Source organism: Echinops telfairi, unplaced genomic scaffold (genome assembly GCF_000313985.2).
Source record: "Echinops telfairi isolate 266 unplaced genomic scaffold, ASM31398v2 ScPeMD7_21;HRSCAF=78, whole genome shotgun sequence".
Classification (NCBI taxonomy): domain Eukaryota; kingdom Metazoa; phylum Chordata; class Mammalia; order Afrosoricida; family Tenrecidae; genus Echinops; species Echinops telfairi.
This window is the reverse complement of record NW_022103918.1, coordinates 1,048,467-1,073,961: the sequence shown is the minus strand read 5'-3', so window position 1 is coordinate 1,073,961 and position 25,495 is coordinate 1,048,467. Positions and strand designations below refer to the sequence as shown.

The 25,495-nt window shown below is 39.5% G+C and overlaps 1 protein-coding gene across 1 annotated transcript in view; it reads left to right on the top strand.

The window, feature by feature from the left end:
- The window catches only part of RERG (RAS like estrogen regulated growth inhibitor), a 153,714-nt gene extending 147,983 nt beyond the window's left edge, over positions 1-5,731 (top strand). Inside the window, exons 3-4 of the mRNA XM_004713766.2 lie at positions 1,934-2,007; positions 3,621-5,731. Coding sequence (XP_004713823.1) covers positions 1,934-2,007; positions 3,621-4,028 — 482 coding nt within the window. The 3' untranslated portion in view covers positions 4,029-5,731. The remainder of the gene's footprint in view (positions 1-1,933; positions 2,008-3,620) is intronic.
- The last annotated feature ends 19,764 nt before the right edge of the window (positions 5,732-25,495 follow it).

Genomic DNA, 25,495 nt, shown 5'->3' with positions numbered 1-25,495 from the left:
AGTTGTATGAGACCCTAATAAAACTATTAAAAAACTAAATTAAATTAACTAAATAAATAAATAAAAAGAAAGCCAAAGGAAAAGAGTTTGTCTCAAGCTGAAAGAACTGAAGAAGAGCTTCAAGCCTTGAGCTACAATACTGAATGGCAAAGGAAGCGTCACTGTATCAACAACTGTTCCACATACATGATCAAAAATGCCATATTATTAAAAGAAGAAGATTAAGCTAAATTGAAGGCATTAGCAAAAAATAAGCTCCAGGAATTGATAGAATACCAATTTAAATTATTCAAAAAGCTGATGAAGCACTGGAAGCACTCACTTATCAATGCCAAGAAACTTGGAAGACTGCTACCTGTCCACCTGGCGAGAAGAGATTCATATATTGTTTATCCCAACGAAAGCTGAGCCAGACTGTATCATGCCCAAGTATAACTTTGCTGAAGTTAATTCAAACCAGTTCTAGCAATGTGCTGACAGTGCAATGCCCTACATTCAAACTGAATTCAAAAGAGGACATGGAATGAGGGATATCATTGCTAATGACAGATAGATGAAAGCAGCGAATACCCGAAAGATGTTATACCTTTGTTTTATTAACTATGCAAAGGCATTGGATTGTGTGGGTCATAACAAGCTATGGCTATTATGAAAAATGGGAATTCAAGAGTACTGCATTGCGCTCATGCAGAACCTGTACATAGACCAAGAGGCAGTTGGTCAAACAAAGCATAGAGATGCTGCATGGTTTAAAATCAGGAAAAGTGTTCATCGGGGTTGTATCCTTTCATCAGCCTTTTTATTCAATGTGTATGCTGGGCAAATAATCTGACAATCTAAACTACAAGAGGAAAAACCTTGTATCAGGATTACTAGAAGACTCATTAATAACCTCTAATACGCAGATAACAAAACTTTGCTTGCTGAAGTCAAGGAGGACCTGAGATATTTGCTGATGAAGATCAATGAATATAACCTTCATTATAGCTTACAATTCAATGTAAAGAAAAACAAAAGTCCACCCAGCTGGACCAATGAGCACCATCAAAATAAATGGATCCACAGCCAATTTATGGGAATCAGTGGTCAGGAAATCAGACATTGTATCACCTTGGGGAAATCTGCTGCTGCAAAACAAACAAACAAACAAATTGGCAAAAAAGCAAGGATATTACTTTGACTATTTTCAGTTGTTTCATAAGCATGTGAAGGCTAAACAGTGAGCAAGGAGGAACAAAGAAGTGTTGGTGCCTTTGAACTGTGGTGTTGGCAATGAATGTTAAATAATTCATGGACTTTCAGAAGAACCAAGAAATCTGTGTTGGGAGTACAGTCAGAATGCTCCTTTAGCAGGGAGGAGGATGAGACTCTCTCATCGACTTTGGACATGCCACCAGGAGGGACAGTTTCTCAAGCAGACACCATGGTTGGTAAAGCACAAAGTAGGAAACCCCTCAACAAGAAGGATTGACAACAGTGGCTGCAACAATGGGCACAAGCAGGAATGAATGTGAGGGTGGTGCAGGGTTTTTGTTGTGTTGTACATAGGTGGCGAGGAGTCGGAAATGTCTCAAAGGTACCTAACAACAACACGGGCAAAATGCATTTTGTGGAAATCACCTCGGTTTGTATGGAAGAGAGAACTAGTGAGCTAAACTTGTCGGAGGACAGAATGGAGTCTTAATGGGAAATGATACAGGAAGAAAAAAGCAAAGAAATCTCGTATGCTATAATATGAAAGCCAGTAGCTTCCAAATCAGACCTTGTTTCTTCCAGGGACTCTGAAAATATAAAAACAGAACACGTAGTCTTTCTTTCCTCGATTACACAATCTCTTATACTACATGACATACATACTTCCTCTTTTTAAAATTTTAAGGATCACATTAAACCATACATCATCCTTTTTTATCTCTCTCCCCCCCACCCCCAGAGTCAACCTACCGACACCAAGCAACTATTGATGATGAAGTGGTTTCCATGGAGATACTCGATACTGCTGGACAGGTGAATAAAGACTTTGACTAAAATGTTTTTACCTCTAATAAAAATAAGTTATATGTAATATGAACAAAATTGACATGTTCCCATCAATTAACTTTGGCATTATGTGATACCAAAAGACTTTCCTCTTGATTTCTATCCATTTTATATATTAACATATCTCTACTCTTGTATGCATCCTTATGTGAATAAGGAGGTGTTTGAAAGTATAATATTTACATGATGTTGTCTAGAATAGAATTGTTCACCTATGTTTTATGAGATAATAAAATACTGATACGTTTTCAATCTTAAAATATGTTTTGGAAATGCTTAGGTGGCTTTACTGAAAGTTATCAGACTCTAAGTATAATATGATTCATTGAGAGATGTAGTTTATATGCACAGGGGCTTCACAAATTTTGTGGAAAATATAATTAGAAGATAACAGAATTTCCCCACAAGCCACTTAAGGCTCCCTAATATTCTGTTCCAAATTTATATTCAACCACCAGGATCAGTATAACAGCGAAGCACGTCGATCCCTAGGACTGTGCAGCTAATTTTGTTTGCTTCAGAGTGCTTTATTCTAGAAATCTCTTCTGAAGTATTTTTCAGTATCTTACCAACACCCACCCTAGTAAAAGTCTGAGTCATAGAAATAAACAGCTTGTTTGTAAAATAACTGCTATGAGACTTGTTTTGAGGTTACACAGCATCCGCTTCCTAGACCAATTCAGTCCCGAAAGATAGGAGTGATCGCTGGAACAAGACCGCTGGTTCCTTTGCAGGGACACGTGACTCTAGGGTGACCCCCGTGTTTAATCCAAGAAATGTTCTTGCAACGAATGGTCCACTTTTCTACACGTCACCCACCTCCTTCCTTTAGGAGCTATTAACAAAAAATATCCGTCTCGTAAAAGCTGAGGCGGCAGAGAAGGGCATTATATGCCTCCAGGATCGTTTGAGCCTGGAAAGGCAAGGCTTGTCTTCCCCACTCCTCTCCCCCGCCCCCGACCCCTTTGTGAACTATTTCAAATGAGTACCATGTTTGGGGTTAGGTAACATTTTTAGGGTGATAAAGTAAAAACCCCATTTTAACTTTTGACATCCTGTATAATTCTTCACTGTTGTTCTTCCTCTGCTGGTTAATTGTCTATAATCTGCAAAGTGACAATTAAGAAAACAGAACTTCATTGAGCTGTGACTACTTCTGATCCTTAAAGGGTAGGTTAAGAATGATCTGTCTGTAACTAATTGGTCCATTTATTAACTGTGATTAAAAATCTGAGGCAATATGCTCAACTAAGACCATTGTTTCTTTATAGATCTTGTGATCAGATTTAATGATGTGTCAAGAAAAAATTAGAAGCAGAAAATTAAAGCCTGTGTGTGAGTAAGCGATGCTTCCATTCCAGAGCAATTGTCCGCACAGATGCATTCAGACTACCAATAAATTCTAGCTACCCTTCGTGTGTTGTATTAGGGGCGGTGGATTCAATTGCAACTGATAACACAGTAATGAAGGAATCAATGTTAGCAAAACTCACTGCCATCAAATTGATGCTGACTCAGAGCAACCCTACCGATGGCAGCTATTTCCAGACCTTTTGACCGTGATTTTGCTTTGCCCACAGGAAGACGCCATTCAGAGGGAAGGGCACATGCGATGGGGGGAAGCCTTCGTGCTGGTCTATGACATTACCGACCGAGGAAGTTTTGAGGAAGTGCTGCCACTTAAGAACATTCTAGATGAGATCAAAAAACCCAAAAATGTGACTCTCATCTTGGTTGGGAACAAGGCAGACTTGGACCACTCCCGACAGGTTAGTACAGAAGAAGGAGAGAAGCTCGCAACAGAGTTGTCATGTGCTTTTTATGAGTGCTCTGCCTGCACTGGGGAAGGAAACATCACTGAGATATTCTACGAGCTGTGCAGGGAGGTGCGTCGCCGGAGGATGGTCCAGGGCAAGACGAGGAGACGCAGCTCCACCACACACGTCAAGCAGGCCATCAACAAGATGCTCACTAAAATCAGTAGTTAGATAGCTCAGTTCCTACAGACGCACGTCAAGTAGTTGGAAACACCCGCCTATTTCTTTCCTTCCCAGAATGAAACGAAATACTTCATTCCTTGTTTTGATTCTGAGAAATGTTGGGGCATCCTCCCCTTCCCAGCCTCTCATGTGTTGGGAAGTTTTAGAGTATTATAGGCACTTGCTGTGTTGACAATTTCCCTCTGTCCTGCTTGAATAGATAGACTTTAATGCAGTTTGAATATACACTTCTAATTTGGTTGGGTTCATATTCAGCTGTTTTTCGGCATCTTCACCTTGCTTAAGCTTAAGTCCTTTCAGAGATAGTCATTTTTAGACTCCATTTCATCAAAGATTACAAATGATTTCCTTAAAAGTCTAGGATAACACAAAACACAGTAAAAGCACAGGACACTTAGTTATTGTACCAGGAAATAACGCCTTGTTAAGATTTGAAGTGAGGATTTTCAAATTATCTTAAATCCAAACATGTTGAAATATTTCCTTTGTAATAGAGTTCAGGTTGAGCTACTTCTCTGACTCAAACATTATGTAATTATAACAGGCAGCAAGAGTTCTCAGTTCAAATACTGCTAGACAGCTTCTCATTAATCTCATGGTGATACAAAAGCATTAGGAATCTTTCACCAAAGCCTAACTATACAGATAGTCTGAGTTACAGAAAAGATCCATTCCTAAGTGTACTTTAGGTCAAAATTGTAGGTAATTGGAACCAGTGCATGCAGTTTTTATTTAGCCATACTTCAGTGCAAGACAGAAGTCCTGGTTGCATAGCAGGTTACTTGTTGGTCTGTTAACCTCAAGGTCGGCAGTTTGAAACCACCAGCTGCTCCATGGGAGATAGATGAGGCTTTCCACTTATAAATATTTATAGTTTGGAAACCCAAAGGGGCAATTCTACTTATGATTCTAAAGAGTCACAATGTGTAGAATTGAATAAATGGCGGGGAGTTTGTTTTTTTGAGATTTAGTGCAAGAAATAGCTTGAAGCCTTTTCAATGATTTAAAAGCTGCACATGCAATAAGTGAAGGTGATTGTGTTGAAGAATTTGTTGTGAGAGGAGTAAATTTGGTCCTTTCAGAGTGACCATAAATTTATACAGCATTGAGGGCAAGTAGGAGATATCCATAACCCAGAGATTTGCTCAATATAAAATCCTATTAGAGGGTCTAGAGTTAGACATGCCAGATTCATTTCTCTCTACTTACCGCCATGGTAGGAGGATAAAACAAGAAATAACAAGGAAGTTTAGCTATCCCTTCATTAGAGGGCCACTGTTCTGTGTCAGTCACAGACAGAAAAATTAGCCTCTGACTTATTGAGTTGACCACATGACTTCAATATTTTGGGTAAATTCATCCAATTGGGAGAATACAGAAAATAATAGATGGGTAAGTTTCATTATACTGGAAACATGTTTGTAAAACAGATTTTGTATTGTAGAAGTATAGTAGATAACTGATAATGACTTTATGGTTTTTTCCCTCCCTGTTATGGCCCCTACAGATTAAGATTTGGGCACTTTATTTTAGAAGAAAATATATATCTTTTACATATGTATGTATTTATAAATGCATAGGTATATGTATAAAAATTGTAAGGGTTGGAAGCTTTAATTCACCAATGCATTTGGAAAATTTTGTGTAGCTGATTTAATTTTATGTGATTGTAATAAAAAGCATCATTTTCACATCTGTCACCTCCTGGCAATTTTCTTATGATAACATGAAGGAGTTGAAGTTTGGGAACACAATTGAATTGCAATTTATGAATCAGTGAACCGAAAATTAAATGGGCTTCTGTACATAATAGCTAATATATTTGGAGTACTTATGTGCTATTTTAAGCACTTCATTATCTCATCAAATCCTCACAAAAGCCCTATGTGAGAGAAAATACTACACACATAACTGTGGACATGTGGACACTGAGCCACAGGGAATATTTGCACAGCTATTTTGTGGTAGAGAGAAGATTTTAGCTCAGAGTATCAAACTCCAGACTCTACACTGTTATCCAGTAGTTTTGTGGGGATAGAGATAGACTAGAGGAAAGACTTGTTTTATTCACGCATGTAATAATCAACAAATACTGAGGCTTTCCATATATTTTGGACACATAACTTTGCACGAGTTAGTCATTTGATGAGTCTGAATGACAGAAGCAAACAAAACACCTAAAAAGCAAAGTCTTTTAGACGCTGAACAAGGGAAATCCTATGATCATGCCAGCGCCTTCTCCGTGGCTCAGGTTCAGGTAGCAGGGAACCCTCTTGGAAGGAGGTACCCAAAGAGAAGCTGGAAACTTACTGATTTCAAGAAACAAAAAACAGAGTTTGGAGCATTCAAAGCATAAGAATGTGTAGATAAATGGTGAGAAGAAAAGGGCACAGGGAGAAATCTCCAGAGATCTCCAGAAGAGTCCTTTCAGTCTTTCGTTAAGTGTGGATTTGTGTCTGATGGGGTGGAACTATCTGAGGTAGAGAAAGAAGCACCAAAAATTAGAAGACCAGCATTTTGGAAAATATAAAATAAGGTTGGAGACAGTTTGTATTCCTAGTAGTCAGATCGTAAGAATAATTACAATACAGAAAACATACGGAAGAGGTCTCAGTAAACTATGCGTCTAAATCTGATTTCAGCTCTAAAAAGATTAGTGTCTAGAAAGAATGAAACAGCCCTGGCTGGGATGCATTTTCTTAGCATCTCAGTCCCCTCTTTTGCACTTACGTATTAGTCTAAGTTGCCAATGAGAATGAAATCTGTGGCATGCTGTGGGTTCCCAAGATTTCGATGGTGTATCCCACAGCACCACTGTGGCTCATCAAGCAGTGCAGCATGCATATAATTACAGTCCCAGAAATAGAGGGGAGTGATGATGGGGTGGAGGAAAAGATTGAAACAATGACGAAAACAATGTTTTATTGAGGTAGGATGAAAATTATAAACCCATCGCTTCATGGGGTTCAATAGACGTCAAGGAGTAGAAGCAAAGAAAATACCAGATACTAGAAAATCAAATTGTTTTAAAAAGCAGTGATGATGAGAAATGTTTGAAAGCAACCAGAGGGAGCAAAAATATCCATTATGTAAATACAAACAAAGAAGGATAGACTTTACTTGCCAAACAATGCAAGCTAAGAGATTTACCAGATTCCTTTAAATTGTTAAAGAAAAAAAATCAGCTTGTAATTCTATTCCAAATGAAATAAAGATGATTTAATATGATAAAAGAGTTAATTGAATTTCCCACCAGCGGATCTATACTGCCAAAAAGTTTAAATGCTATTTCCTAAGAAGGAAAATATAAATGAAGAGGACAGGTACCTATGAGAATTTAAAAGGATGTGTTTTTTTGCTTCGAATTTTAAGTCATTTTTGATGATAGTATCATTTGAACAAATTATGGGTTTATAACATATGTAGAAGTAAAATCTATAACAATAATAGATAGGAGGGGAAGGGAATTATAGGTTGAGATTTTCTTAAATTGTGTAAAATGTAGTAATGCAATCTTTGACCCAATTCCACTGCCATCAAGGCAATTCCGACTCATCGTGACCGTGTGTAGGGTTTCTGAGACTGCAGATCTTTATGGGAGCAGAAATTCTCATCTTCCTCCAAGATTATCAACTTTAGAGCAAACATTGAAAAAATAAAGCAAGACTCTTAGTCAAAATCCATGGCCATCCAGGCAATTCTGACTCATAGTAACCCTGCAAGGGTTTCCCTGCATAGGGTTGTACATCTTTATATAAAATGAAATCATAGGAAATACGAAATTGATCCCCCAAAAGGCAGAAAAAGAAGAAATTAAGTAAGAGGATGAATAAAAACAAGATAATAACTTTACGTTTACATCTATAACCTTATTAAGTAAATGGGCAACAAAGACAATGTTCTACTCATCCTACTTTGGTGAGTAGCAGGCGGAATCTTAAAAGCTCATGAGCAGCCAAATATTGCCTCTCATTGTCCAAAGGAAAGAAATGTGAAGAAAATCAAAGATACACAGTAACAATGAGCCCAGCCCAGCAGATGCTGCAAACATCAGTTAACAGGGTTCTGACCAGAAGAAAGAGATAGTGCCTGGCAGCCACTACCAACTTCTCAGAAAGGGATCACATGAGGAGGTCCTGGTTAAAGTGGGGGAAGTAAAAACATGGAAAAGATCAGGTTGGATAGAGACTGGTTGGATGCCCAAGATATTGTCTTTGAATCACTATTCAGATCTGAAAATGAATTCTACCCTATGGCTCAATTTTCAACCAAAGAATAGCCAAAGTCAATTTTCAAACGAACTGGCCAAGGGGAACAAAAGGAAAGTACACACATTTTAGATAATCAACCATTTAATACCAAAAAAGGCAACACTTACCCAAGGACAAATTTCAGAAGGGTGAGAAAAGGAGTCATGACAAGAGGAAACACCAAGAGGAAATGGGACAAGCGATTTTCCACTGTGAGGGTTACAATCAAAACTGTTGAGTAGAAATCTCTGTAAACCTTCTATCAATTCACAAAAAATATTTAAAACTCTAAATTGGTAAACATATCAATTATAAAGTAGAAATTTTCAAATAGGATAGTAAGAGCCACCTGCTAATGCCTACCAAAAATCCACATTAAATATAAAGATATTGTAAGTTAAAAATAAAACTATATGAAATATATACTATGTGGAAATTAATAAAAAGGAAGTTATACTCATGTCACTGTCAAAATACAGAGCTAAGAAAAAGGACTAAAGAGAGACATTTCTTTTATTTTTTAATCATTTTAATGGAGGCTTTTACAGTTCTTCTAACAATCTATATAAGCCCTTGGTATGAGCTCCTCATATTTACACCCCATCTTCCCACCCTCATGAACCCTTGATAAATTATAAATTATTATTTTCATATCTTACAGACCTCTGTCTCCTTTCACTCATGTTTTTGTTGTTCGTCCCCTTGTGGGGAGTGGGGGAGTGTTATACATTGATCTTTGCAATCATTTCCGCCTTCCTCCCCCGCCACTTTCCCCCTACCTCATGGTATCACTATCTGCAGTATCATTCCTTAGGAGCTTGTCTGTCCTGGATTCAGTGTGTTTTCAGCTCATATCTGTACCAGTGTACATCCTCTGGTCCAGCCAGATTTGTAAGGTAGAACTGGGGTTATGATAGTGGGGTGGGGGGCAGGGGAAGCATTAAAACACTAGAGGAATGTTTATGTTTCATTGGTGCTTTTCTGCATCCTGGCTGGCTTGTCCCTTCCTTGTGACCCTTCTGTAAGGGGATGTCCAATTGTCTACAGATGAGCTTTGAGTCTCCACTCCACCATCACCCCTCATTCCATTGATATGATTGTTTTGGATTTTCTGTTGCCTGATACCTGATCCTGTCAGCACTTCATGATCACACAGGCTGGTGTGTTTCTTCCATGTGGGCTTTGTTGCTTCCCAGCTAGATGGCTGCTTGCTTATCTTCAAGCCTCTAAGACCCCAGATGCTGTATCTTTTAATAGCCAGACACCATCAGTCTTCTTTACCACATTTGCTTATGAACCCATTTTGTCTTCAGGGATAGTGTCTGGGAAGGTGAGCAGCACAGAATGCCAGGTTATTAGAACAAAGTATTCTTGTGTTGAGGGAGTGCTTGAGTAGATGCCAAAGTCTGTCTCCTACCTTAATGCATTATAAGTATATGTACATAGATCTATGTCCCTATCATTATATATAAGTATATTTATATATGTACGTGCCTATATTTATAACTCTATAAATGTCCTTTGTCTCCTAGTTCTTTTCTGTATTTCCTTTTACTTCTTGTCCCACTATCATGTTCAACCTTCATTTGGCTTTCAGTATTTCCTCTTGGCTAGATTGCACTAGATCAACCCCCAACAGGCATTCTATGCCCTCCTTGCCATCAATTTTAGATCATTTGTTGTTCCCTTGTCCCTGGGTTTAATGGCTCCCAACCACTTTCTTTATCCCAGCTCCCCCTTGCCCATGTCTCCCCAGAACCATCAGTCCCATTGTTTTCTTCTTGGGATTGTTTATCCTGCCTATCTTATATAGATAGGGACACACACACACACACACACACACACACACAAGCCTATAAATAGTTCCAGGTCTATCTGTTGACCTTTACAAATGTTTTCTGATTAAGTCTGATGAAATGCCAAGCTCTGCCCTCAAAGTATATTTTGGATATAACTCAGGGTAGTCACTGCTTTGCTTCCATTGCTGCTCTGTTGCACTCCCTTTGTGTTTCACCCCAGTAGGGGGAGGGAGGTCCAGACAGGGCACAAATCCTGTACTGTGTCTCCAGTGTTATCCCCCATAGAACTATGAGTCAGTAAGTGGACACCCTGTCTTGTGATGGGGCCAGCCCTATGGTTCTCTCTGTGCCTTGGCTGCTCTGAGCAGGAATATCGTCCTTGGGACTTGGTGGGCCAGGATGTGGTCCACTGTCTCTCTTCTTCCCTCTTATTTTGCTCCCATGTGCTCTGAGCAGACCCACCCCTCTCCCCATGTTGTATCTTCAGTCCTGTCCCCTGTTGTGCATTCTTCTGGAGAGGGGGTCAATGTAGCTGAGATTGGGGCCAGCCCTGAAAACCTCTCTATTGTTTCACTACTTCATGCCGGTATGTTGCCTTCAAGTCTTGGCCCACCAGGTTGAGGTCTGGTCCTTCTCTCCCTTTCCTGTGGAGACAAACAAAACCCTGCCCATGGATGGGTTAGTGCCCTGTGCCCCCCACCCCCTAGCCATGTCCTCTGTTATTTACTTAATTTTTTTTGTTTTTTCACCTTTCCCCCACCTTTTTAGTTGGCTGCCATATGTATCCCTGGGTTGGGTCTGACCCCTGCTAGAGTTCATGGTGGACCTTGCCCTGGGAATTTATGCATTTAGTAACTTTCCCCTATGCCCCTTGTGCTAATTAAGCTTATCTCAGTGGATTCATGCTGTACTTGTCCTTTTGTGCTTGACTTACTTTGCTTAGCATAACTTCCTCCAACTCTTCCCTTGCAATAATGTGCTTCATGTGTTCATCCCTGCTTTTTAGGTATGTGTAGTACTCCACTGTGTGTATGTACCAGAGTTTTTTAATCCATTCATCCGTTGATGGAAATTTAGGTTGTTTCCAGTTCTTTGCAATTGTGAACCAGACCATGATGAACATTGGAGCACAGATGTCTGGCATGGTCTGTTTGTTGCCTCAAGAGAGACATTTCATAAATGGTCAATTTGAAATGACATAATACATTTAGGTATGTTGTACTTAATGATGTGTGCTCCTAAGAAAAGAATTTCTAAATACAGAAAGAACTTAATGTAAAAATAGATAAATTAGACTTCCAACAAGATGGCAGACTAGGAAAACAGTCTACCCAAATCCTCTACAACAAAGACACAAGAGACAAATGAAGCAGACATGATGCTAATCCTAGAACATACGTTTCACAGGAAGAGGTAGAGAAATGGATTGAATACTAACTAGGAGAGAAGCTGAAAAAAAATGTGAACAAAGAGACAAAACAGTAGCTTAACAGCTGACACAATGCAACCATTTTGAAACTTTACAAGCAGCTTCCCCATGAGGATAGTGTCTTAATAATCAGCTCTGCTCGTTCAGGACCACACCCACACTGGTAGCTACTGACCAGAAAGGTACAAATATCTGCTTGTTTCCTCTGCTTTCCTGGTGACCACAAACAGGGTCAATCTCCATCCTCACACCTTCCGGATCTAGACATACGAGCTTCAGCTGCCTTCTGAGCCGCCAGAAACTCATTCCAAGATCAGGTACCCTACCCTCAGCTGCCCCTGGAGCTTCTTATAGGAACACCTGATCGCTCCAGGCAGCCTGCCCCAGCCACCTTGTAGACTGGCAGGAACTCTTTCTTACCAAGGACTGTGATCTCCTTTGCCAGTTGGAGTAGACCACCCTGTATCACATGACTGACCCCTATCACATGACTGACCCCTGATGACTCTTCATCTGGCAAAAGCAACATCAGGTGCCTTGCTCCCCGGCTCTCATTGCTCTCCCCTCCCTTCGTTCCTTTCCTAGTTCCGGTTCTGTTTTCCTTTTTCTCGTTTCCTTTTTATCCCTCGTTTCTCTTTTCTTCCCTTCCCCTTATTTTTATGATTTATTATTCTCTCTTCCTCTTTTCTCTTCTCTGATGTTTGTTTTTTCTCATCTTCTTTGTATTATTTTTATGTGTATTTATAATTTTCATGTTACTTTTTCCTCATTTTCGTTTTCTTTTCCTGTTTTCTTTACATTGTTGCTTGTTTTTGTTTGTTTTTCGGCATGTCTTTTGGTCCCACCTCCCATTGAAGACAGTTACTTTGTTCACAGTCCAGCTACATCCTGCAGCCCGACTCAGTGGGTGAGGGCCACAACTCCTACAGCAGATTAATGGCAAAGATGGATAAAACCAGCCCAAACCTGCGTCAACTGCTCTACACAACAGCAAGCAGAGAACTAAGCACCCGGTTCCTTCCTCTATGACACCCATCAGGGTACAGCTGTTGATCCTGTAAATCCTGCCAAGCTAACAAGCAAAAAAGCACACTCACTTGGCTGTATCAACATAAAATGAAGCAAAAACAGAAACACTACCCAAAACACACCAACATATAACAACCAATTAAATGTATATGTACATTACCGCAATGTTGGAAACAACAAACCACCTCAGTTTGCATGAAGAAACAAAAAGGCTCACACAGCTGATCACAAGCCCTCTCTCAGGAATAAGTGACAGCAGAAGCACCGGAGAATAATTCAAAGGAAGCTTTGGGTGCCATCAACAAATGGAGGGAAAATTTGCAGAGAACACAAATAAAATCAAGGAAAAAACAAAACTCTAGAAAAATTCAAAAAAATTCTACAAGAACAGGCTAGAATTGTATATCCAGTTAAGTAGTGGTTTAGCAAGCACCTCTAACCCCAGCTAACTACAAAAACAAAAATGGGAGCTGTGTGTGAGAATCAAACTCCACCATTTCCCCGAAGGCAGAGGTTAAACATGCCTCTACCTTCTAACTTCATCAACCCTACTCTTATACCAACCATCCTGTTCCATTGCACTCTACTTCTCTGCTAAGATTAACATTGCATGGCAATGGCCACACAGAACTTACAAACAATACTCATGATTTTGGGCTTATTAGAGAAGCCAACCATTTACTAGCCAGGACCAGAAACATTAAGGATACAGTTCTCTTGTCTGACAAGCTCTTTTCAGCCATCCATGCAGACATGTATCTTTCTCTAAGGCTGTCAGCCTGGTTAAATGGCCAACGGCGTCTTCCTTCAGTGATGATAAGTGGCCCAAAGGCACATCTCTTTTGCATGAGCCAATCTTCTGCCTGAAGCCACTCACCTTTACTCACTCTTCAGGCCAAGATGCCTACCACTTTTTCTGACAGTCTGTCCCTGCTCCTTTACCCTGTTCTCAGTCTCTGTGCTGCTTATCTGCTACTCCTCGGCCACCTTACCATGCAAGCACTTTGACACACTGCACTCCTGGATCTTCTGTCTTGGTGGGATGCTCTGCTTCTGCTGCTGGTAGTTCACTTTACACCCAGTGTTATGGCAAAACTGAACTATCCCCACATTCAGATCTTTTACACCTCGTTTTCATACTCCAATCCAGTCAGTGGGTGGGAGTTACAAAGACTATGGATATAGGAACCATACCATGTAATTTCACTAACCTGTACCCAGCAAATTTACCCCTCAAAAACAATAATGAAATTAGAATGTTACTGGATAAACATAAATATAGGGAATTTATAAAATCCAAACCAATTTGATAAGGAATAATAAAGGACATTATTTGGGCAGAGAATCAACAACAACAACATACAATAAACTGAGATTAACACACATGACAACAGCACCCAGAATCCCAGCAAGGTATAAAGAAAACTAAAACTCGCTGCCACTGAGTCAATGCTGCGTCTGAGAAGAACCATTTACAGGACTCTATGGTTCAGTCTTTTTCTCTCAGAACTGCTGGTGGTTTTGATCTGCCCCCTAGGAAGATCGAAGCCCAACCTGTAACCACTATGGCAATAGGACTTCTACAAGACTGGAAATAAATAACCGGAGATATCAATTTGTAAACGAAGGCAACTGCAAAGTAAAATGAGGGAATAAATATTATAGTTACCAAACTTCCCATGGGAGAGGAAATCAACATGGTTTCTAAGACAGAAGTGTTCTAAACTTAGGATCAATAGAGCATAACTTCAAAAAATTAATAATACCTTTTCAATGAAAAGGAGGAAAATCATAAAGAATTAGTGAACATTAAAAGAGCAGTAATAAAGAAATGACAAGACCGCCAGTAAAATGAACTTGTGTTCTTCTGGGTAGACTAGAGAAACAAATTTATAAACACTCATATGTGTATGAGAAAGAGCTTTGTATACAAGAGGGAATACTAGATCTGATTGTGATGATGTATATAGAACTCTTTTCAAAAGTGACTCAGCTATTGAATTGTTTTTTATGTGAATTTTATATCAAGAAAACCACACACAAAAAAATAAAAGGCAACCAAGGTTGACCAATGGTTACCGTGGGTGAAGGAAGAAGAGTTTTTGTTTAGGGGCATGGAGTTTGTGTTGGTGGTGTTGGAGTAATTTGGAGAAGGATATCAACAATTGTTGCACAACAAAACACCATCAATGGCGGTGAAGTTCACATGTAGAAGGAGAACGCTGGAAAATTGGAGAATGCTTTGTAATTTTTTGCCACAATATAAAAAGTCATCACACTAATAATGAGTACAAGAAAGAAGAAAAAGCTCTAAAATTAATTGAAGTAATGATTGTACAACTCTTCTTAAGCTGACTGAACCATTGACTTCTATGACATGTGGAAGAAGGGTCAATAAAACCGTTAAAATAAAATAAGATAGCTCGTTGACTTAAATGTAAGTGCTAGAGCTTCTAGAAAAAAAAGTGACTTTCTATTTTGCAACAATTTCTTAGGACACAAACTAAAGGATAGTTCTGAAAAGAGAAAATAGAAGCCAGTCTGAGAGGAAATATTTGGGAAACCCTGTAATAAGCCTGTATCCACAATACATGTATAAAGAACCTTCAACTGCAATAGCAAGACAGAGTACAGTTGTGTTTTGTTTTCAAATGATTTGACAAAAGATACAAATGACAAATAATTTCATGAAATAATGCTCAGTAACATTAGATATTAACCAAAAGCCAAGTCAAGCCCATTGCCGTTGGATTCTTTCCACTTGAAATAACCCTATAAAGTAGAACTGGCCCACAGAGGACTTGAGGCTGTCTGTCATCTTCATGAGGCTGACTGCCATGCGTGTCTCTCACTGTGCATCAGGTGGGTTTGAACTGTCAACTCAGCGTTCGGAGTTTAAACACTGTTCCACTAGGAGTTCATTAAAGAAGTAGAAATTAAAACCACTGTTGTAGCTAGGCGCTGTCTAACTGGTTCCTATTCACAGCAACACTATGTACAACAGAACGAAAGGCTTCATCCTGTATATCCCCCTCATAATCTTTTGTATGTGGGGGCCCATTGTTATAGCCACTGTGTCAACTTGTCTCATTGTCTTCCTCTTTCTTCACTAACCTTCTACCTTACCAAGCGTGGTATCCTTCTCCAGGGACCTGTCCACTCTGAGAGCATGTCCAAAATGTGTATGACAAGCCTTGCCATCTCACTTTCAAAGAGTCTTCTGACTGTACCTCTACCAAAACAGGTTTGTTTGTTCTTTTGGTAGTCCGTGGCATATTTCATGTTCTCCACCAACACACTCACTGGAACAGATGAAATTAAAGTGACTGATAACACACACGAGGAACCCTGATGGCAAAGTCAGTTACGAATTGGGCTGCTAACCACAAGTTCAGTGGTTCAAACCAACAGCTGCTCCAGAGGAGAAATTAGACTTTCCACTCCCAGAACGATTGATAACCTCAGACATGCACAGGGGCAGTTCTGCTGCTATGTCCCATGGTGTCATTTTTAGTTGGAGTAGACTTGATGGCAGCGAGCTTGGTTTGGGGATTTTTGAGTAACACCCGTATCGATGAAGACACAAGTATTTACATCCTGGATCTCTCATATAATGGCAGTGGGGATGCACGATTTACAGACCTGTCCTAAAACCATTCGGCAGTTACTAATGTAAACATACACTGTATTGTACAAGCCAGCAATTCTAAGTATTTCCATAAGAAAATAAAAACCTATGTTTACATAAACATTTGTCTGTAAATGTGTGTAACAGCTTTATTCAGAATCACCAAAAACTGGCAACAACTCAGCTTTCCATAACTAGGGAGAATGAATAAACAAACTCAACAGTAAAAAAAAGGCCAAACCAGGAAAAATCTCCATGTTATGCTCAGTAAAATAAACAAGACCAAATATCATATATGCTATGATTCCATTTCTACAAAGTTCTAGAAAAGAAATGCTAGAGGACAAGTAGATCTGAGTCTAACTGAATTAGGTGAGGATTGATTATCGAGAGGCAAAAGAGAACTTTCTGGAATGATGGAAAACGTCCTATAGCATCATTGTAGTAGGGGTTATATGGCTGTATATTTTGACTGAAACTCAAATTGTACACTTTAAATGTGCTGACTATAAATCTGTGAGTTATTTATTGTATGTAAATCATATCTGAATAAGGCTAATTATAAAAAGAAGCAGCTTCCATTTGAGCACTCAGAAAGAAGTCAAAGAAAGCTCAACATCTTAGCTTAGATTTTTAATTGATGTCTTTTCTAGCCTGAAAGTATCGACATTTTGTTTTAAAATGGGTTTCATTTAAATACTCTATGCGTCCGTATCATTTTAGGCTCTAGGTGCAAGGAGTTCCACTCCAGAGCGCCTCACGTGCTAGCACATGTGGCATGTTACTCCGCGTCTTTCTTTAAGGACGCGGAGTGAGTGGGCGGGACTTTGTGGACTGGAGACATTGGCGGCTATTTTCTTCCATCTGCTCTCTGCTTGTCTCGTGGAAATAAAATAATTAGAATTATTTTATGAAAGAATATTTTAAAGAATAAAACTCTGTTTAGTAATCCAGGGATGTTTTTGATGATGCCCTTTTAATATTCTTTTAGGATTTATAGCATCTCCTGAACATTATGATGTGTGAGTCTGGGTAGACTGGAGAAACAATACCAGGGAGACTCGTATGTGTATAAGAAAGCAGTTTATACACAAGAGTAATTGAATATTGAGAAAACATCCCAGCCCAGTCCAGACCAAGGCCATAAGTCCGATAATAGCCCATATGTCAGATCCAATCTCTAAAGTCCTCTTCTGACTCGTGAAACACGTACAATGATGCTGAATGCAGGAAGATCACAGTCCAGTGGGTGCGAAGTCTTGTGAATCCAGTGGTGGTAGAAGCATCTCAGCACTGCCAGAGGTCTCCATGTCGTAGCTCCTTCAGTTCTCAGGGCACAGGGTCTGTCAGCGTAGTGTCACGTGTCTTGTGAGAAGACCATCTCTCCAGGAGTGGGCCGAAAGAGAGTGTGTCTCCCACCTCCAAGGAGGAAATACCGGAGTTCCCAGAATTCTCGGGAGGAGGCCATGCCAACACAGAGACCTCATTGGCTATGACCCGATTGACAACTTCCATCTGGTCTGCACTTGTCTCAGGAGGAAATCAAATAATTAGGATTCTTTTATGAAGGAATATTTTACTAAACCCTGTTTAGTAATGCAGGGAAGTTTTTGCTGATGCCCTCTTAATGTTCGTTTAGATTTATAGAATCCTCTGAACGTTATGGTAAGCTCTAGTATTTGTTCCATGTACTCACGACTTGGAGACAAAATGAAGCTGTTGCAAAAAGCAAGGTAGGGCATTGAAACAAATGCCGGATATTGATGGCTTCTCCGCCCTCAGCCTCAGAGTTAATCTATATACTAGTTGTGCCCAATTTAGAATTTATGCTCTTGACATTTGTTTGTATATTGGTTTTTGGAAGATAAATGCAATTTCCCTGGAAAAATAAAGCTGTAAATCAGCGTTAGTCTCCCCAGCTAATCCATAGCAGCTTATTTGTCTCAAGACCTAGCCCTTGAACATTTCAAAAAGGACAAACATCTTTTTGATACCCTCTCATCTCCAGCTGTGTGTGTCCCCTGTATTCTGGTGCCCCCATGTTAAGCCCCTAGCTATTTAACCTCTTTGATGAATAGGGAAAAATCAAAAATATATATGAGAATGATTAATTACATAAATAGATCTAACTGCTGAGATTTCAAATATCCTAGAAAAAGGAAGGAAAATATTTTAGGTAGAATAGGGAAAATAGGTTTTTTGTTTAGTTTTGTTTTTAAGAAAAGAAGCAGGCACACACATAGGAAGTTCAACTAACCTCTAAGAATAGGGTACCTATCAAATGTTATCAATTTCCTATAAGCACATAACACACAAAAAGATAGAGTGATTACCTAACCCACCAACATTTTCCAATTTCACTTTCTTGGGGAGACCAACACTCACTAAAATTCCCTTTAAGCGGCAGCCATCACCAGAAAATTTAGTACATCTTTTCATAAATAAAAATTCAATTGGCAAACATTTTTTCTAGACTACTTCTATTGCACAAAGTGATGCCAAAATACAACGCAGCACATATTTCTTAAATTAAAAAGCAGCTCTTGGTCATTCCCACATTTTTTTTGACTGAATTTGTCTATAACACAAACATAATAAACTCAGGTACCATAGCCAAATTACTACAGTCCTGTGCCCGTCTCAAATTTCTTTCAGGAGAAAGGGTAAACCAGCTTCAATTTATCTGCTCAGCTTTTGTGAGTAAGACAAATTCTATTTTGTGAGTAAGACAAATGGAATTTTAAAATGCACTTATCTAATACTTTAAATCAACTACTTCTACTGAATCTTGGGAAATACAGGCATTTATAAAAACTAACCAGAGTAAGAAGCAAATTTAAATAGAATTAGCTATGCAACCTTTGCCAAATTTCCCCCCTGTTTTGGAGAAGTCAGATTCAGAAAAGGACATGGAAAAGGGGAAATCATTGCTGATGTCAGATGGATGTTGGCTCAAAATCCTCTCAAAAAATAGAATATCATAAAAAATATTTACTTGAATGTTATTGATTATGTCAAGGTATCAATGTATGTGAAAAATGGCTGATGAATAAAGAAGCCCACAGAAGAACCACTATATTCAAAGTACAGTGCTAGTGAAGAGTATTATTCAGAGTATAGTGCTGGTGAAGAGTATTATTCAAAGTATAGTGCTGGTGAAGAATATTATTCAAAGTATAGTGCTAGTGAAGAATATTATTCAAAGTATAGTGCAAGTGAAGAGTATTATTCCAAGTATAGTGCTAGTGAAGAGTATTATTCAGAGTATAGTGCTAGTGAAGAGTATTATTCAAAGTATAGTGCTAGTGAAGAGTATTATTCAAAGCATAGTGCTAGTGAAGTGCATTATTCAAAGTATAGTGCTAGTGAAGAGTATTACTCAAAGTATAGTGCTAGTGAAGAGTATTACTCAAAGTGTAGTGCTAGTGAAGAATATTAGAAGTCCCATGGGCTTCCAGAAGAACGAACCAATCTGTCTTGGGAGAAGATCAGCCAGAATGCTCCTTTGAAGTGAGAATGGTGAGCTTGTGTCTCATGTATTCGGGGCATGTTATTGGGAGAGACCAGTTTAAAGAAAGGCAGGGCATCGTGCTTAGTCAAGTAGAAGAGTAGCGCAGAAGAGGACAGCCCTCAATGACCTGGATTGACACCATGGTTGCAACAATGGGCTCAAACATAACAATGATAGGGATGAAGCCAGGTTTCGTTCGATTGTATCGAGGATGGCTATGACTCAGAACCACCCCAATGGCAGCGAATCTAACTACAACAACATTGATTATTGGGACATTTTACACCCATCTTAACTTTTTAAAATTATGTTTATTTCTCCAATTCCTAGTTATAAATAAATATCAAGCATTCAACTTGACCAACATATGAAATGAAAGCGTCTATGAAAGAAAAGGCATGTGATTAAAGGCAGGTGAGAATAAGGCAGGCAAAGCACTATTCATCCAGGCTTTTCAGGGATAGAATAAAACAAGCAAGAAATATGCTGCTTGGGTAATCTTCCCAGTTGACACAAATTAAATTAACATTATTTTGTTTCTGTCTGCCACTTTGATTATAAACAATTTATTGACATTTGAACATGGAATGGGGAACAGAACTAATAGTGGAAAATTTAGGATGCTGAGCAATGATCTGATCGTGACCATGCAACATCATGAGCAATTCAAGCAGATTGGAAGTCTTCTCACCAACTGCAGTGACTGGGCCCCAGCCCACAGGCCATACTGCTGTATCTGAAATCCGCTTAGCTTAAATTTTAGCTAGCCTCTAGACTGCCACACTAACAAGTGTTGTCTTTATGTTGCAAATCATGTCCCTGTAGAGTCAGAGGTAAATCAGGGCAGAAAAAAAATAATAAAGCAAATCATAGGGAAAGGGACTTAGGACCATTTTGGCCAAAACTTATTGAAAGCAAGTCAGTACTGACGCATTGTATTTCATCCCTACCCTGAGTTTGGGAGACGGGGAGAACTCATAGGCTTCCCTGACAGCTCTGATTATTCTATTTCCTATGAAAATGTTTCTCAAAATGTGACACGTGCCATGAAGTCATTTGGGAAATTTGCTTAACAATTTAAATCCTGAACTCACTTCAGACCTACTGAACCAAAGTAAGAGTATAGGAGTGCACAGTCCAGAAATATGCATTCTAAGAAGCTCAGTGTGAGATTCTTTTGTACACCAAAGTGCAATGATGTCTTTTCTAGAGCCAAATAAATAATAAGAAATCTATGTTAAATGTACAAAATATTTGTTTCCTGAAAAATCTTTAGGGGAGTATCTTTATATAACTTTTTGCTACCCACAAATATGCCAGATCTTCATATTGCTTCACCCAAGCCAGGGTTCTCTAAGGTTAGGAGAGTTATAAGAGCTTTGATGAAAGCCCTTGTTTTCTGGTTCACTTAAGTATCTTCCAAATAAGTACTGGCGCCTCTCATTTGTGTGGCTCATAGGAAGAATCCATGTATTTTAGCATTAGGCTGTCAGTTATAACTGCTTAACGCTCTCCAGTCTAGTTTGAGCAAGATTGGCAAAGTCTGGGGTCATGACTTCAGGCATGGATAGATTCAGGAATTGAAACCATATCAAGATTCTTCCTCCAGCCTCTGTGCTCAAAGCAGCAAAACAAGGACTGGTCAGCCAGGGAAGCCAGGGATTGATGACATTTTCTGATTTAAAGTAAAAAACACCAGCTATAATTTTCTTGGTGTGGATATTATTAAAGCAGTCACAGTGGAAAGTTGGGTAATCGCTTTGGGTCATGTCTGCTGCCAAACCCTCTGTGTTTGGAGTCAATGTTGGCTTCCCCTGGTTCACATGTGGATAAGAAAACAAGTTCTAGTTCTAGGTGTACGAGGGCCCAATACTGCTGCTGGTTTGTGTTTCTTGGTTGATTTTTCAACCGTTAAAGAAAATGAAAGACAGCTCCACACAGCACTCCTAGTATGCTACCAACTCTGTTTCTCTTTGGTGCTATTACCCAGAACTAAGGAGGATGGATTGGGTGGTTTCATTTCAGGGTAAAGAACGAAACAGAGCCTGATATTTTCCTCTCATTTTTGCTGTTCCCTGCTGGTAAGTAAGGGCTCTCAACGAGCCATTCTTTGTAAATAGACTGCTGTATACTGATATGTAACGCTGACTTGGATGATAAGTGTTGCTGTTAGTTGCCATCAAATCGGCTCCAACTCAGGGCAACCCCACGCCCAGCAGATCAAAACATCGCCTGGTCGTACATCACCGGTCTGCTCCAGGCCATTGTTTCAGCCATCGGGTGTTTTGAGGGCCTTCCAATGTAGGGAGCTCCTCTTTCAGCCCTGGTTACATAATATTCTTCTGTAAAGCATGGATTTTCATTGGTTACTTTCTGGAAGTGCCTTGCCAAACATGTGTACCTAGTTTTTCTTAGTCTAGGAACTTCACTGGTGACCCTGCTGGTATTTGAAATATTAACAGATTATATTAGCAGATTGTGCAACTAGCAACTTCTTCCAAGCTATTTACCTTAAACTGTCTTAAAATTACCTTTGATTTATAATTCACAACCTTCTACACACCCAGACTAGCTGAACGTTTCCTCTTTCTCCCTGTGATAGTTAGAATGTATGTCAACTAGACATACTTGGATAAAGGTATGAGTGGAACCCATCACCCAGGTTGCAACTTGATGGCATCTTCTTGGGGATGTGGCCATTGGTATAAGATAGAGACCCTGAGGGGAACAGAGCAGAGCCTCTTTGCTCGTTCACCTTCTGCTGGAGCCCAGTCTTGTGTCTGGTTCGTCGGTTTTCTCTTGTGTTACCTGTGAATACCAGGAGCTCTCAGGGGACTGCCAATCTTGAATAAATTCAGCCAACTTTGGATTCATTTACTTATGCATCCACCAGCCTGTGGTGCTTCTTCTTTTGCCTGCTTCATGTTCTTCAGCTTCCACAGCTACACAAGTCAGAGAAACCTTCAGGCTGCTCCTGACCTACAGACTTGAACTAGGCTCTACCTATCTACTTCTACAACTGTGTAAGCCACTTCTTGATAGGGTTTCCTCTAGACAAACCAACCTAACACTCCCATTCTGAGTCATCTTCTCTCAGTAGATGAACCTTGCTTATGGATTCACATTAACGGTGAATGTAACTGTAAATGTAATTCACATTAACAGAATTTTAAAATATTTGTAGATGTCTGCTTTATTTTTTCTTGTTAAAGATGTTATATTCACATTTCTCTTAGGACCTATCTGGAAAATCATATCTACATTCACCTTCACTTTCATATATTCCCCACAGCTATTTTCACATCCAGGAAAAATGATCTTATCTTTAATTATGTTGTCACCAATGTCTTGAACACTCTCTGTGTTTCTGCATAATTAGAGTTTCAAAAAGTCTATTTCTAAAAATGTCTAATAAAAAATGCAGCAAGGACCTATCACCAAATATATTAATTGCACTATAAAGTCTCTTTTTTTTTCAAAACCATTTTATTGGGAGTTAAACCCAGAAATAAAAACATCTGCATTCAGACAACTGATTTTTTCCAAAGGCCCAATAAACATTAAATGGGAAGCAGATGCCCTCTTCAGTAAATGGTGCTGGAAAAACTGGATATCCATCTGCATAAAAGTGAAGCAAGATCCGTATCTCACCCTATGAACAAAAACAAACTCAAGGTGGATCAAAGACCTAAATGTAAAGCCCAAATCCATCATGATCATCACTGGGAAAATTGGGACAAACCTAAGTGACCGAGTGCAGGGAATACACGGCCTATCAGATAACAAAGGAAACACACTCCATGGAAGACAAAGTAGAGGAGGGGGACCTATTAAAATTAAAACACTGTGTACATTGCAATAGTTCATTCAAAGAGTAAAAAGATTGGGAAAAGATATTTAGCAACGACAGAATGGACAAAGGACTAATTACTAAAATCTACAGTACACTACAAGCCTGCAACAAGGACAAAAAATGACCAGCCCTCTGAGAAGGTAGGCAAAGGACCTGAGCCAATGATTCACAAAGGATGGCACTTGAATGGCCAATAAACAGGAGAAAATGCTCTCTTTCACTAGCTATCCAGGAAATGCAAGTCAAAACAACCATGACACACCATCTAACAAACGTAACTGAAGCCCAATTAAAAAAAGAAAAAAGTGCTAGAGAAGGTGTGGTGAGATTGGGCCTCTATTCGCTGCTGGTGGGCTTGTAAATACATACAGCCACTGTGGAATGCGATATAGCTATCCCTACAACAGAAGGCAATTGAAATACCATGCGACCCAGCAATACCATTACTGGGAACAAAGCCCAAAGAAATAAGAAGCAGATCATGAATAGACATAGGCTCCCCCATGTTGATTGCAGCGCCGTTCTCAATAGCAAGAAGTTGGAAACAGCCTAAATCCACAGCAGTAGAAGAATGGATTTAAAAGCTCTGGTATAGACACACATTGGGATACTACGCATCCTAGAAAACAGCGACGAAGCCATGAAACACATCATGGCATGGAGGGATCTGGAAGGCAGTACGCTGAGTGATGTTAGTCGATCACAGCAGGACAAACACCGTCTGAGTCCACTGCCGTGGGGACAAGCAACAGAATAACACCAGCTCAGGCTGGCAGGGCAGCCAGTCTGCTGGCCCTGGGGCGTGGGCAGCTAGAGGCAATGGTTAAGGGAAGGGGCTGTTGTTTATGAAGTGGTTGCCCTGCAAAGCTATGACATGGTCCCCCAGACAGGGAGAGAGTACTATCAGAGGGATGAGGGACACTGATGGGAAATCAAGTCAGGGAAGGGGAAGGGAGGAAACGTCTGCGGGAACACAAATGCATGACTGTTGATGGGAAAAGCAGGATAGACCTCCAGCTGGGGGAAAGAATGACTGAAAATCCTTTGGGGGACCTAGAGGGGGAGAGTCCCTGGTGGTATGCACCAAATGGGCCACATTGACCGGGGCTTCTGGGTGCATCCTGGGGACGCAGGCCAGGTGCTGTGGAACCCTGGGGCATTGAATCATGCACTGTAGATTCATATAGCAAAACCAACAACATACAAAACAAAGAAGCCATATACATGTCAAATTGTAAGATGTAGATATATGTAATAGCCAAATGCATTCTATAGAGACACTATACTATTGACAAAGATTCTTTCATGTAGGAAAGTGCTTGTGTGTGCTATTTTTTAAACTAGGATACAAATTATACAAAGGAATTTTAACTATGTATAAAAAACTTTGGAATAAAACAGCTAAAATACCAATGTGATTATCTTTGAATTATGGAAGGCTTATTTTAGCATTTGCCAAATAATCTACACCTGCATCCCTTTTAGGATACGAAAAAACAAGCAGACGATATTAAAAATAAAATGCTACTTAATCTTAAAGACTTTGTTTGTTTAAGGACCCATGTACAAAAACAAACTCAAGCTGGATCAGAGATCCAAATGTAAATCCCACAGCTATAAAGATTATCCCTGAGAAAACAGGGAATAATTTAAGGGCCCTGTTACTGGGTGTAGACACATCATCAAACATAACTAAGGAAACACACACAAGTCGGCAAAACAGATGACTGTGACCTACTAAAAACAAGACAGTTTTGTGCAGCAAAGACAATTTCATTTTATTTATTTATTTTTTAATCATTCAATTAGGGGCTCATACAACTCTTATCACAATCCATACATACATCAATTGTATAAAGCACATTTGTACATTCATTGCCCTCATCATCCTCAAAGCATTTGCTCTCCACTTAAGGCCTTGGCATCAGCTCCTCATTTTTCCCCTCCCTCCCCGCT